The following is a 14,633-nucleotide window of genomic DNA, read 5'->3' as shown; positions in this document are numbered from 1 at the left end:
CTCTCTCTCCCTCTCAGTGTCGCTCTGTCCCTCTCAGTGTCTCTCTGTCCCTCTCAGCATCTCTCTCCCCCTCTCAGTGTCTCTCTCCCCCTCTCAGTGTCTCTCTCCCCCTCTCAGTGTCTCTCTCTCCCTCTCAGTGTCTCTCTGTCCCTCAGTGTCTCTCTGTCCCTCTCAGTGTCTCTCTGTCCCTCTCAGTGTCTCTCTGTCCCTCTCAGTGTCTCTCTGTCCCTCTCAGTGTCTCTCTGTCCCTCTCAGTGTCTCTCTCTGTCCCTCTCAGTGTCTCTCTCTGTCCCTCTCAGTGTCTCTCTGTCCCTCTCAGTGTCTCTCCCCCCTCTCAGTGTCTCTCTGTCCCTCTCAGTGTCTCTCTGTCCCTCTCAGTGTCTCTCTCCCCCTCTCAGTGTCTCTCTGTCCCTCTCAGTGTCTCTCTGTCCCTTTCAGTGTCTCTCTCTCCCTCTCAGTGTCTCTCTGTCCCTCTCAATGTCTCTCTCTCCCTCTCAGTGTCTCTCTGTCCCTCTCAGTGTCTCTCTGTCCCTCTCAGTGTCTCTCACCCCCTCTCAGTGTCTCTCTCCCCCTCTCAGTGTCTCTCTCTGTCCCTCTCAGTGTCTCCCTGTCCCACTCAGTGTCTCTCTCTCCCTCTCAGTGTCTCTCTGTCCCTCTCAGTGTCACTCTGTCCCTCTCAGTGTCTCTCTCTCCCCCTCTCAGTGTCTCCCTGTCCCTCAGTGTCTCTCTGTCCCTCTCAGAGTCTCTCTGTCCCTCTGAATGTCTCTCTCCCCCTCTCAGTGTCTCTCTGTCCATCTCAGTGTCTCTCCCTCTCAGTGTCTCTGTCCCTCTCAGTGTCTCTCTGTCCCTCAGTGTCTCTCGGTACCTCTCAGTGTCTCTCTGTCCCTCTCAGTGTCTCTGTCCCTCTCAGTGTCTCTCTGTCCCTCTCAGTGTCTCTCTGTCCCTCTCAGTGTCTCTGTCCCTCTCAGTGTCTCTCTCCCCCTCTCAGTGTCTCTCTGTCCCTCTCAATGTCTCTCTGTCCCGCTCAGTGTCTCTCTGTCCCTCTCAGTGTCTCTCTGTCCCTCAGTGTCTCTCTGTCCCTCTCAGTGTCTCTCCATCCCTCTCAGTGTCTCTCTGTCCCTCTCAGCATCTCTCTCCCCCTCTCAGTGTCTCTCTCCCCCTCTCAGTTTCTCTCTCTGTCCCTCTCAGTGTCTCTCTGTCCCTCTCAGTGTCTCCCTGTCCCTCTCAGTGTCTCTCTGTCCCTCTCAGTGTCTCTCTGTCCCTCTCAGTGTCTCTCTGTCCCTCTCAGTGTCTCTCTATCCCTCTCAGTGACGCTCTGCCCCTCTCAGTGTCTTTCTGTCCCTCTCAGTGTCTCTCTGTCCCTCTCAGTGTCTCTCACCCCCTCTCAGTGTCTCTCTCCCCCTCTCAGTGTCTCTCTCCCCCTCTCAGTGTCTCTCTGTCCCTCTCAGTGTCTCTCCCTCTCTCTCAGTGTCTCTCTGTCCCTCTCTGTCCCTCTCAGTGTCTCTCTGTCCCTCTCAGTGTCTCTCTGTCCCCCTCAGTGTCTCTCTGTCCCTCTCAGTGTCTCTCTCTCCCTCTCAGTGTCTCTCTGTCCCTCTCAGTGTCTCTCTATCCCTCTCAGTGTCTCTCTGTCCCTCTCAGTGTCTCTCTCCCCCTCTCAGTGTCTCTCTGTCCCGCTCAGTGTCTCTCTGTCCCTCTCAGTGTCTCTCTGTCCCTCTCAGTGTCTCTCTCTCCCTCTCAGTGTCTCTCTGTCCCTCTCAGTGTCTCTCTGTCCCTCTCAGTGTCTATCTGTCCCCCTCAGTGTCTCCCTGTCCCTCTCAGTGTCTCTCTCTCTCCCTCTCAGTGTCTCTCTGTCCCTCTCAGTGTCTCTCTGTCCCTCTCAGTGTCTCTCTCTGTCCCTCTCAGTGTCTCTCTGTCCCTCTCAGTGTCTCCCTGTCCCTCTCAGTGTCTCTCTGTCCCTCTCAGTGTCTCTCTCTCCCTCTCAGTGTCTCTCTGTCCCTCTCAGTGTCTCTCTCTCCCTCTCAGTGTCTCTCTGTCCCTCTCAGTGTCTCTCTCTCCCTCTCAGTGTCTCTCTGTCCCTCTCAGTGTCTCTCTCCCTCTCAGTGTCTCTCTGTCCCTCTCAGTGTCTCTCTGTCCCCCTCAGTGTCTCTCTGTCCCTCTCAGTGTCTCTCTCTCCCTCTCAGTGTCGCTCTGTCCCTCTCAGTGTCTCTCTGTCCCTCTCAGCATCTCTCTCCCCCTCTCAGTGTCTCTCTCCCCCTCTCAGTTTCTCTCTCTGTCCCTCTCAGTGTCTCTCTGTCCCTCTCAGTGTCTCTCTCCCCCTCTCAGTGTCTCTCTCCCCCTCTCAGTGTCTCTCTCTCCCTCTCAGTGTCTCTCTGTCCCTCAGTGTCTCTCTGTCCCTCTCAGTGTCTCTCTGTCCCTCTCAGTGTCTCCCTGTCCCTCTCAGTGTCTCTCTGTCCCTCTCAGTGTCTCTCTGTCCCTCTCAGTGTCTCTCTCTGTCCCTCTCAGTGTCTCTCTCTGTCCCTCTCAGTGTCTCTCTGTCCCTCTCAGTGTCTCTCCCCCCTCTCAGTGTCTCTCTGTCCCTCTCAGTGTCTCTCTGTCCCTCTCAGTGTCTCTCTCCCCCTCTCAGTGTCTCTCTGTCCCTCTCAGTGTCTCTCTGTCCCTTTCAGTGTCTCTCTCTCCCTCTCAGTGTCTCTCTGTCCCTCTCAGTGTCTCTCTCTCCCTCTCAGTGTCTCTCTGTCCCTCTCAGTGTCTCTCTGTCCCTCTCAGTGTCTCTCACCCCCTCTCAGTGTCTCTCTCCCCCTCTCAGTGTCTCTCTCTGTCCCTCTCAGTGTCTCCCTGTCCCACTCAGTGTCTCTCTCTCCCTCTCAGTGTCTCTCTGTCCCTCTCAGTGTCTCTCTGTCCCTCTCAGTGTCTCTCTGTCCCCCTCAGTGTCTCTCTGTCCCTCTCAGTGTCTCTCTCTCCCTCTCAGTGTCTCTCTGTCCCTCTCAGTGTCTCTCTTACCCTCTCAGTGTCTCTCTCCCCCTCTCAGTGTCTCTCTGTCCCTCTCAGTGTCTCTCTGTCCCTCTCAGTGTATCTCTGTCCCTCTCAGTGTCTCTCTGCCCCTGTCAGTGTCTTTCTGTCCCTCTCAGTGTCTCTCTGTCCCTCTCAGTGTCTCTCACCCCCTCTCAGTGTCTCTCTCCCCCTCTCAGTGTCTCTCTGTCCCTCTCAGTGTCTCTCTGTCCCTCTCAGTGTCTCTCTCTCCCTCTCAGTGTCTCTCTCTATCCCCCTCAGTGTCTCTCTGTCCCTGTCAGTGTCTCTCTGTCCCCCTCAGTGTCTCTCTCCCCCTCTCAGTGTCTCTCTCTGTCCCTCTCAGTGTCTCTCTCTGTCCCTCTCAGTGTCTCTCTGTCCCTCTCAGTGTCTCTCTGTCCCTCTCAGTGTCTCTCTGTCCCTCTCAGTGTCTCTCTGTCCCTCTCAGTGTCTCTCTGTCCCTCTCAGTGTCTCTCTGTCCCTCTCAGTGTCTCTCACCCCCTCTCAGTGTCTCTCTCTGTCCCTCTCAGTGTCTCTCTGTCCCTCTCAGTGTCTCTCTCTCCCACTCAGTGTCTCTCTCTCACTCTCAGTGTCTCTCTGTCCCTCTCAGTGTCTCTCTGTCCCTCTCAGTGTCTCTCTGTCCCCCTCAGTGTCTCTCTGTCCCTCTCAGTGTCTCTCTCTCCCTCTCAGTGTCTCTCTGTCCCTCTCAGTGTCTCTCTGTCCCTCTCAGTGTCTCTCTCCCCCTCTCAGTGTCTCTCTGTCCCTCTCAGTGTCTCTCTGTCCCTCTCAGTATCTCTCTGTCCCTCTCAGTGTCTCTCTGTCCCTCTCAGTGTCTCTCTTACCCTCTCAGTGTCTCTCTCCCCCTCTCAGTGTCTCTCTGTCCCTCTCAGTGTCTCTCTGTCCCTCTCAGTGTCTCTCTGTCCCTCTCAGTGTCTCTCTGTCCCTCTCAGTGTCTCTCTGCCCCTCTCAGTGTCTTTCTGTCCCTCTCAGTGTCTCTCTGTCCCTCTCAGTGTCTCTCACCCCCTCTCAGTGTCTCTCTCCCCCTCTCAGTGTCTCTCTCTCTCTCTCTCAGTCTCTCTCTGTCCCTCTCAGTGTCTCTCTGTCCCTCTCAGTGTCTCTCTCTCCCTCTCAGTGTCTCTCTCTCCCTCTCAGTCTCTCTCTGTCCCTCTCAGTGTCTCTCTATCTCTCTCAGTGTCTCTCTCTATCCCCCTCAGTGTCTCTCTGTCCCTGTCAGTGTCTCTCTGTCCCCCTCAGTGTCTCTCTCCCCCTCTCAGTGTCTCTCTCTGTCCCTCTCAGTGTCTCTCTGTCCCTCTCAGTGTCTCTCTCTCCCTCTCAGTCTCTCTCTGTCCCTCTCAGTGTCTCTCTGTCCCTCTCAGTGTCTCTCTCTCCCTCTCAGTGTCTCTCTCTCCCTCTCAGTCTCTCTCTGTCCCTCTCAGTGTCTCTCTGTCCCTCTCAGTGTCTCTCTGTCCCCCTCAGTGTCTCTCTCCCCCTCTCAGTGTCTCTCTGTCCCTCGGTGTCTCTCTGTCCCTCAGTGTCTCTCTGTCCCTCTCAGTGTCTCTCTGTCCCTCTCAGTCTCTCTGTCCCTCTCAGTGTCTCTCTGTCCCTCTCAGTGTCTCTCTCCCCCTCTCAGTGTCTCTCTCTCCCTCTCAGTGTCTCTCTGTCCCTCTCAGTGTCTCTCTGTCCCTCTCAGTATCTCTCTGTCCCTCTCAGTGTCTCTCTCTCCCTCTCAGCGTCTCTCTGTCCCTCTCAGTGTCTCTCTCTGTCCCTCTCAGTGTCTCTCTGTCCCTCTCAGTGTCTCTCTGTCCCTCTCAGTGTCTCTCTCACCCTCTCAGTGTCTCTCTGTCCCTCTCAGTGTCTCTCTGTCCCTCTCAGTGTCTCTCTCTCTCTCTCAGTGTCTCTCTGTCCCTCTCAGTGTCTCTCTGTCCCTCTCAGTGTCTCTCTGTCCCTCTCAGTGTCTCTCTGTCCCTCTCAGTGTCTCTCTCTCCCTCTCAGTGTCTCTCTGTCCCTCTCAATGTCTCTCTCTCCCTCTCAGTGTCTCTCTGTCCCTCTCAGTGTCTCTCTGTTCCTCTCAGTGTCTCTCTGTCCCTCTCAGTGTCTCTCTCTCCCTCTCAGTGTCTCTCTGTCCCTCTCAGTGTCTCTCTCTCCCTCTCAGTGTCTCTCTGTCCCTCTCAGTGTCTCTCTGTCCCTCTCAGTATCTCTCTGTCCCTCTCAGTGTCTCTCTGTCCCTCTCAGTGTCTCTCTCTCCCTCTCAGTGTCTCTCTGTCACTCTCAGTGTCTCTGTCCCTCTCAGTGTCTCTCTCCCCCTCTCAGTGTCTCTCTGTCCCTCTCAGTGTCTCTCTGTCCCTCAGTGTCTCTCTGTCCCTCTCAGTGTCTCTCTGTCCCTCTCAGTCTCTCTGTCCCTCTCAGTGTCTCTCTGTCCCTCTCAGTGTCTCTCTGTCCCTCTCAGTGTCTCTCTGTCCCTCTCAGTATCTCTCTCCCCCTCTCAGTGTCTCTCTCTCCCTCTCAGTGTCTCTCTCTCCCTCTCAGTGTCTCTCTGTCCCTCTCAGTGTCTCTCTCTCCCTCTCAGTGTCTCTCTGTCCCTCTCAGTGTCTCTCTGTCCCTCTCAGTGTCTCTCTGTCCCTCTCAGTGTCTCTCTGTCCCTCTCAGTGTCTCTCTGTCCCTCTCAGTGTCTCTCTGTCCCTCTCAGTGTCTCTCTGTCCCTCTCAGTGTCTCTCTGTCCCCCTCAGTGTCTCTCTGTCCCTCTCAGTGTCTCTCTGTCCCCCTCAGTGTCTCTCTGTCCCTCTCAGTGTCTCTCTGTCCCTCTCAGTGTCTCTCTGTCCCTCTCAGTGTCTCTCTGTCCCCCTCAGTGTCTCTCTGTCCCTCTCAGTGTCTCTCTGTCCCTCTCAGTGTCTCTCTGTCCCTCTCAGTGTCTCTCTGTCCCTCTCAGTGTCTCCCTGTCCCTCTCAGTGTCTCTCTGTCCCTCTCAGTGTCTCTCTGTCCCTCTCAGTGTCTCTCTGTCCCTCTCAGTGTCTCTCTGTCCCTCTCAGTGTCTCTCTGTCCCTCTCAGTGTCTCTCGTCCCTCTCAGTGTCTCTCTGTCCTTCTCAGTGTCTCTCTCCCCCTCTCAGTGTCTCTCTGTCCCTCTCAGTGTCTCTCTCCCCCTCTCAGTGTCTCTCTGTCCCTCTCAGTGTCTCTCTGTCCCTCTCAGTCTCTCTCTCCCCTCTCAGTGTCTCTCTCTGTCCCTCTCAGTGTCTCTCTGTCCCTCTCAGTGTCTCTCTCCCCCTCTCAGTGTCTCTCTCTCCCTCTCAGTGTCTCTCTGTCCCTCTCAGTGTCTCTCTACCCCTCTCAGTGTCTCTCTCCCCCTCTCAGTGTCTCTCTGTCCCTCTCAGTGTCTCTCTGTCCCTCTCAGTGTCTCTCTGTCCCTCTCAGTGTCTCTCTGTCTCTCTCAGTGTCTCTCTCTCCCTCTCAGTGTCTCTCTGCCCCCTCAGTGTCTCTCTCTCCGTCTCAGTGTCTCTCTGTCTCTCTCAGTGTCTCTCTGTCCCTCTCAGTGTCTCTCTCTCCCTCTCAGTGTCTCTCTCTGTCCCTCTCAGTGTCTCTCTCTCCCTCTCAGTGTCTCTCTCTCCCTCTCAGTGTCTCTCTCTCACTCTCAGTGTCTCTCTGTCCCTCTCAGTGTCTCTCTGTCCCTCTCAGTGTCTCTCTCTCCCTCTCAGTGTCTCTCTGTCCCTCTCAGTGTCTCTCTGTCCCTCTCAGTTTCTCTCTCTGTCCCTCTCAGTGTCTCTCTGTCCCTCTCAGTGTCTCTCTGTCCCTCTCAGTGTCTCTCTGTCCCTCTCAGTGTCTCTCTCTCCCTCTCAGTGTCTCTCTGTCCCTCTCAGTGTCTCTCCTCCCCTCTCAGTGTCTCTCTCCCCCTCTCAGTGTCTCTCTCTGTCCCTCTCAGTGTCTCTCTGTCCCTCTCAGTGTCTCTCTGTCCCTCTCAGTGTCTCTCTGTCCCTCTCATTGTCTCTCTGTCCCTCTCAGTGTCTCTCTGTCCCTCTCAGTGTCTCTCTGCCCCTCTCAGTGTCTCTCTCCCCCTCTCAGTGTCTCTCTGTCCCTCTCAGTGTCTCTCTGTCCCTCTCAGTGTCTCTCTCCCCCTCTCAGTGTCTCTCTCCCCCTCTCAATGTCTCTCTGTCCCTCTCAGTGTCTCTCTCTGTCCCTCTCAGTGTCTCTCTCCCTCTCAGTGTCTCTCTGTCCCTCTCAGTGTCTCTCTGTCCCTCTCAGTGTCTCTCTCCCCCTCTCAGTGTCTCTCTCTCCCTCTCAGTGTCTCTCTCTCCCTCTCAGTGTCTCTCTGTCCCTCTCAGTGTCTCTCTCCCCCTCTCAGTGTCTCTCTCTCCCTCTCAGTGTCTCTCTGTCCCTCTCAGTGTCTCTCTCCCCCTCTCAGTGTCTCTCTCCCCCTCTCAGTGTCTCTCTGTCCCTCTCAGTGTCTCTCTGTCCCTCTCAGTGTCTCTCTCCCCCTCAGTGTCTCTCTGTCCCTCTCAGTGTCTCTCTGTCCCTCTCAGTGTCTCTCTGTCTCTCTCAGTGTCTCTCTCCCCCTCTCAGTGTCTCTCTCTGTCCCTCTCAGTGTCTCTCTCTCCCTCTCAGTGTCTCTCTGTCCCTCTCAGTGTCTCTCTGTCCCTCTCAGTGTCTCTCTCCCCCTCTCAGTGTCTCTCTGTCCCTCTCAGTGTCTCTCTCTGTCCCTCTCAGTGTCTCTCTGTCCCTCTCAGTGTCTCTCTCCCCCTCTCAGTGTCTCTCTCTGTCCCTCTCAGTGTCTCTCCCTCTCAGTGTCTCTCTCTCCCTCTCAGTGTCTCTCTCCGCCTCTCAGTGTCTCTCTGTCCCTCTCAGTGTCTCTCTCTGTCCCTCTCAGTGTCTCTCCCTCTCAGTGTCTCTTTGTCCCTCTCAGTGTCTCTCTGTCCCTCTCAGTGTCTCTCTCCCCCTCTCAGTGTCTCTCTCTCCCTCTCAGTGTCTCTCTGTCCCTCTCAGTGTCTCTCTGTCCCTCTCAGTGTCTCTCCCTCTCAGTGTCTCTTTGTCCCTCTCAGTGTCTCTCTGTCCCTCTCAGTGTCTCTCTCCCCCTCTCAGTGTCTCTCTCTCCCTCTCAGTGTCTCTCTCTCCCTCTCAGTGTCTCTCTGTCCCTCTCAGTGTCTCTCTGTCCCTGTCAGTGTCTCTCTGTCCCTCTCAGTGTCTCTCTCCCCCTCTCAGTGTCTCTCTCTCCCTCTCAGTGTCTCTCTGTCCCTCTCAGTGTCTCTCTCCCCCTCTCAGTGTCTCTCTCCCCCTCTCAGTGTCTCTCTGTCCCTCTCAGTGTCTCTCTGTCCCTCTCAGTGTCTCTCTCCCCGTCAGTGTCTCTCTGTCCCTCTCAGTGTCTCTCTGTCCCTCTCAGTGTCTCTCTGTCTCTCTCAGTGTCTCTCTCCCCCTCTCAGTGTCTCTCTCTGTCCCTCTCAGTGTCTCTCTCTCCCTCTCAGTGTCTCTCTGTCCCTCTCAGTGTCTCTCTGTCCCTCTCAGTGTCTCTCTCCCCCTCTCAGTGTCTCTCTGTCCCTCTCAGTGTCTCTCTCTGTCCCTCTCAGTGTCTCTCTGTCCCTCTCAGTGTCTCTCTCCCCCTCTCAGTGTCTCTCTCTGTCCCTCTCAGTGTCTCTCCCTCTCAGTGTCTCTCTCTCCCTCTCAGTGTCTCTCTATCCCTCTCAGTGTGTCTCTCCCTCTCAGTGTCTCTCTCCCCCTCTCAGTGTCTCTCTGTCCCTCTCAGTGTCTCTCTCCCCCTCTCAGTGTCTCTCTCTCCCTCTCAGTGTCTCTCTGTCCCTCTCAGTGTCTCTCTCTCCCTCTCAGTGTCTCTCTGTCCCTTTCAGTGTCTCTCTGTCTCTCTCAGTGTCTCTCTGTCCCTCTCAGTGTCTCTCTGTCCCTCTCAGTGTCTCCCTCTCCCTCTCAGTGTCTCTCTCCCCCTCTCAGTGTCTCTCTGTCCCTCTCAGTGCCTCTCTCCCCCTCTCAGTGTCTCTCTATCCCTCTCAGTGTCTCTCTGTCCCTCTCAGTGTCTCTCTCTCCCTCTCAGTGTCTCTCTGTCCCTCTCAGTGTCTCTCTCCCCTCTCAGTGTCTCTCTGTCCCTCTCAGTGTCTCTCTGTCCCTCTCAGTGTCTCTCTGTCCCTCTCAGTGTCTCTCTGCCTCTCAGTGTCTCCCTGTCCCTCTCAGTGTCTCTCTCTCCCTCTCAGTGTCTCCCTGTCCCTCTCAGTGTCTCTCTCTGTCCCTCTCAGTGTCTCTCTCTCCCTCTCAGTGTCTCCCTGTCCCTCTCAGTGTCTCTCTCTCCCTCTCAGTGTCTCCCTGTCCCTCTCAGTGTCTCTCTCTGTCCCTCTCAGTGTCTCTCTCCCCCTCTCAGTGTCTCTCTCCCCCTCTCAGTGTCTCCCTGTCCCTCTCAGTGTCTCTCTCCCCCTCTCAGTGTCTCTCTCCCCCTCTCAGTGTCTCTCTCTGTCCCTCTCAGTGTCTCTCTCTGTCCCTCTCAGTGTCTCTCTCTGTCCCTCTCAGTGTCTCTCTCTCCCTCTCAGTGTATCTCTGTCCCTCTCAGTGTCTCTCTCCCCTCTCAGTGTCTCTCTGTCCCTCTCAGTGTCTCTCTGTCCCTCTCAGTGTCTCTCTGTCCCTCTCAGTGTCTCTCTCTCCCTCTCAGTGTCTCTCTGTCCCTCTCAGTGTCTCTCTGCCTCTCAGTGTCTCTCTGTCCCTCTCAGTGTCTCTCTCTCCCTCTCAGTGTCTCTCTGTCCCTCTCAGTGTCTCTCTGCCTCTCAGTGTCTCTCTGTCCCTCTCAGTGTCTCTCTCTCCCTCTCAGTGTCTCTCTGTCCCTCTCAGTGCCTCTCTGTCCCTCTAGCCTGATTGACAGACCCACCCTCAGAATACTCACCCGATCAGCAGCCACTTTTCCTGTCTTGCCAATCCCAGCAGAATGAAAAGGCAGATTAACACGTCCAAAAGCAGCAGCAGGATATAGGCCAGCCACCTGAAAATACAGAGGAACAGACAGACAGACAGTCAGAGGGAGAATTTGTGGGACAGAGATTAAGGGAGCGAGATTGAGAGACATAAAGGGAGAGAGAGAGACAGAGAGGGAGGGAGGGGGGCAGAGAGAGAGAGAGAGAGAGACAGACAGACAGACAGAGAGTGAGAGAATGAGGGACAGAGAGAGAGAGAGACAGACAGACAAACAGAGAGAGTGAGAGAATGAGGTACAGAGAGAGAGAGAGACAGACAGACAGACAAACAGACAGAGAGTGAGGGACAGAGAGAGAGTCAGACAAACAGACAGACAAAGAGAAAGTTAGCGACAGAGAGTAAGGGAGAGAGAGTGAGGGACAGAAAGGGTGAGGAAGACAGACAGACAGACAGTGAGAGAGAGGGGCACAGAAAGGCAGAGACAGACAGACAGACAGACAGAGACAGTGACGGACAGAGAGAGAGAGAGGGAGAGGCAGAGAGGGCGAGGGGGGACAGAGAGAGACAGACAAACAGAGAGAAAGTGAGAGACAGAGAGAGAGAGGCAGAGAGGGTGAGACCGAGGGGAGAGGCAGAGCGAAAGAGAAAGAGAGACAGAGACAGACACCGAGACAGAGAGAGAGACAAACGTTTATACTTTTCTCTGGATATAACCCGCTCTATAACTGCCTTGCAAGTGTTTGACACGACCGTGTAGAGGGAGCTTTACTCTGTATCTAACCCGTGCTCTACCTGCCCTGCAAGTGTTTGATGGGACAGTGTAGAGGGAGCTTTACTCTGTATCTAACCCGTGCTCTACCTGCCCTGCAAGTGTTGGATGGGACAGTGTAGAGGGAGCTTTACTCTGTATCTAACCCGTGTTGTACCTGCACTGGGAGTGTTTGATGGGACAGTGTAGAGGGAGCTTTACTCTGTATCTAACCCGTGCTGTACCTGCCCTGGGAGTGTTGGATGGGACAGTGTAGTGGGAGCTTTACTCTGTATCTAACCCCGTGCTGTACCTGTCCTGGGAATGTTTGCTGGGACAGTGTAGAGGGAGCTTTACTCTGTAACTAACCCGTGTTGTACCTGCACTGGGAGTGTTTGATGGGACAGTGTAGAGGGAGCTTTACTGTGTATCTAACCCGTGCTGTACCTGCCCTGGGAGTGTTTGATGGGACAGTGTAGAAGGAGCTTTACTGTGTATCTAACCCGTGCTGTACCTGCCCTGGGAGTGTTTGATGGGACAGTGTAGAAGGAGCTTTATCACAGAATCACAGAAGAATCACAGAAACCCCACAGTGCAGATAGAGGCCATTTCGGCCCATCGAGCCTGCACCGACACATATCCCACCCGATCCCCGTAACCCCTACACCAACACATATCCCACCCTATCCCCGTAACCCCACGTATTTAATCCCCTAACACTAAGGGTCAATTTATCATAGCCAATCAACCTAACCCGCACATCTTTGGACTGTGGGAGGAAACCGGAGCACCCGGAGGAAACCCACGCAAACACGGGGAGAATGTGCAAACTCCACACAGACAGTCACCCGAGGCCGGATTCGAACCCGGGTCTCTGGCGCTGTGAGGCAACAGTGCTAACCACTATGCCACCGTGCTGCCCAGATTACTCTAACCCGTGCTGTACCTGCCCTGGGAGTGTTTGATGGGACAGTGTAGATGGCGCTTTACTCTGTATCTAACCCGTGCTGTACCTGACCTGGGAGTGTTTGATGGGACAGTGTAGAAGGAGCTTTACTCTGTATCTAACCCGTGCTGTACCTGCCCTGGGAGTGTTTGAGGGGACAGTGTAGAGGGAGCTTTACTCGATATCTAACCTGTGCTGTACCTGCCCTGGGAGTGTTTGATGGGACAGTGTAGAGGGAGCTTTACTCTGTATCTAACCCGTGCTGTACCTGCCCTGGGAGTGTTTGATGAGACAGTGTAGAGGGAGCTTTACTCAATATCTAACCTGTGCTGTACCTGCCCTGGGAGTGTTTGATGGGACAGTGTAGAGGGAGCTTTACTCTGTATCTAACCCGTGTTGTACCTGCCCTGGGAGTGTTTGAGGGGACAGTGTAGAGGGAGCTTTACTCTGTATCTAACCCGTGCTGTACCTGCCCTGGGAGTGTTTGAGGGGACAGTGTAGAGGGAGCTTTACTCTGTATCTAACCCGTGCTGTACCTGCCCTGGGAGTGTTTGATGGGACAGTGTAGAGGGAGCTTTACTCTGTATCTAACCCGTGCTGTCCTGCCCTGGGAGTGTTTGATGGGACAGTGTAGAGGGAGCTTTACTCGATATCTAACCTGTGCTGTACCTGCCCTGGGAGTGTTTGATGGGACAGTGTAGAGGGAGCTTTACTCTGTATCTAACCCGTGCTGTACCTGCCCTGGGAGTGTTTGATGGGACAGTGTAGAGGGAGCTTTACTCTGTATCTAACCCGTGCTGTACCTGCCCTGGGAGTGTTTGATGGGACAGTGTAGAGGGAGCTTTACTCTGTATCTAACCCGTACTGTACCTGCCCTGGGTGTGTTTGATGGGACAGTGTAGAGGGAGCTTTACTCTGTATCTAACCCGTGCTGTACCTGCCCTGGGAGTGTTTCATGGGACAGTGTAGAGGGAGCTTTACTCTGTATCTAACCCGTACTGTACCTGCCCTGGGAGTGTTTGATGGGACAGTGTAGAGGGAGCTTTACTCTGTATCTAACCCGTGTTGTACCTGCCCTGGGAGTGTTTGATGAGACAGTGTAGAGGGAGCTTTACTCGATACCTAACCTGTGCTGTACCTGCCCTGGGAGTGTTTGATGGGACAGTGTAGAGGGAGCTTTACTCTGTATCTAACCCGTGCTGTACCTGCCCTGGGAGTGTTTGATGGGACAGTGTAGAGGGAGCTTTACTCTGTATCTAACCCGTGCTGTACCTGCCCTGGGAGTGTTTGATGAGACAGTGTAGAGGGAGCTTTACTCGATACCTAACCTGTGCTGTACCTGCCCTGGGAGTGTTTGATGGGACAGTGTAGTGGGAGCTTTACTCTGTATCTAACCCATGCTGTACCTGCCCTGGGAGTGTTTGATGGGACAGTGTAGAGGGAGCTTTACTCTGTATCTAACCCATGCTGTACCTGCCCTGGGAGTGTTTGATGGGACAGTGTAGAGGGAGCTTTACTTTGTATCTAACCCGTGCTGTGCCTGCCCTGGGAGTGTTTGAGGGGACAGTGTAGAAGGAGCTTCACTTTGTATCTAACCAGTTCCAGCTGGGAGTGGGAGAATTAAAATCTAGGAAAGTACACAACAGAGAATGACATTTTACAAAGGCACAGATAAACTGACACTAAGTGGCTACTGGGATGTGGGGATTCATTCGCTCCTTGTCTATTTTTACCATGTTTATTTCCTTCTATCCTGCTGGCAGATGGAACCTTTCCTCTGTTCAGTGGATGATTTCTTGGCCACACTTATCCTGGGTCCCCCATCTGACATTCATGTGAATGGCCACTGCTTCAGGCTGTTTGCTTCCTTTCTCCCCGACCCCCACCACCATGGCACCTCTTAAGCTCTGCCCCTGAAGGCGGACTTACTCTGCCCCTGTTAATTTGCTCCCCCTCCTCCTCCCGTGCACAGGATCTGACATGAGGGGGCTAGAAGTGATTTAGAGGGCGGCCATATTGACACATATTTAATCTGCTCCCCGCCCTTGTCTCGGTGCAGTTCTGAAGTTCCTTTCCCCTGTTCTCCTCCCCCTCTCTGGTTTGGGTGTGGTTGGGGAGCGAGCTGTGGGTCGGACGAATGGGAGCTCACCTCTCCTCACCTGTAGTCCTCGGTGTGGCTCCCGCGCTCGGCCAGCTCCAGGGGGCTGTGCTTGAGGCCTCTCCAAAAGGCCAGCTGCCGGATGTGGAGAAGCAGGGCCTCGGCCTGGCGCCGGCTGTTACGGGTTATCACCAAGAACTCCGCCCTCTCCGAGAAGATCTCCTCCAGATGGGTCAGGTCCTCCCGCACAACCCTGCTGAGGATCTCCGTGGCGTTGGACACCTGGCGGGAGATTGGGAAACGGAATGTGGGAGCAACACTGGAGATTTATGATCAGGATCAGTCCGTCAGGCCCAACAACTTCCATCTTACCCTATCCCTCATCCCCACCTACCCACCTTCTCCCCACATCCCTCATCCCCACCTACCCACCTTCTCCCCACATCCCTCAACCCCACCTACCCACCTTCTCCCCATATCCCTCATCCCCACCTACCCACCTTCTCCCCATATCCCTCAACCCCAGCTACTCCCCATATCCCGCATCCCCATCTACCCACCTTCTCCCCATATCCCCCAACCCCACCTACCCACCTTCTCCCCATATCCCCCAACCCCACCTACCCACCTACCCATCGTCACCCCATATCCCCCAACCCCACCTACCCACCTTCTCCCCATATCCCTCAACCTCACCTACCCACCTTCTCCCTACATCCCTCAACGCCACCTACCCACCTTCTCCCCATATCCCTCAACCTCACCTACCCACCTTCTCCCTACATCCCTCAACGCCACCTACCCACCTTCTCCCCATATCCCCCAACCCCACCTACCCACCTTCTCCCCATATCCCCCAACCCCACCTACCCACCTTCTCCCCATATCCCCCAACCCCACCTACCCACCTTCTCCCCATATCCCCCAACCCCACCTACCCACCTTCACCCCA

At 54.9% G+C, this 14,633-nt stretch overlaps 1 protein-coding gene across 1 annotated transcript in view; it reads right to left on the bottom strand.

Moving 5' to 3' along the window:
- The window catches only part of LOC147084972 (protein tweety homolog 1-like), a 75,402-nt gene that overhangs the window by 47,160 nt on the left and 13,609 nt on the right, over positions 1-14,633 (bottom strand). The window contains exons 4-5 of the mRNA XM_085979393.1: positions 13,743-13,963; positions 9,861-9,956 (exon numbers count right to left, since the gene is read on the bottom strand). Coding sequence (XP_085835519.1) covers positions 9,861-9,956; positions 13,743-13,963 — 317 coding nt within the window. The remainder of the gene's footprint in view (positions 1-9,860; positions 9,957-13,742; positions 13,964-14,633) is intronic.

This window comes from Somniosus microcephalus, unplaced genomic scaffold, assembly GCF_052327205.1.
Source record: "Somniosus microcephalus isolate GS21.2 unplaced genomic scaffold, FLI_Smic_1.0 unresolved_chr9, whole genome shotgun sequence".
NCBI lineage: Eukaryota > Metazoa > Chordata > Chondrichthyes > Squaliformes > Somniosidae > Somniosus > Somniosus microcephalus.
This window is presented reverse-complemented; position numbering and strand designations above follow the sequence as displayed.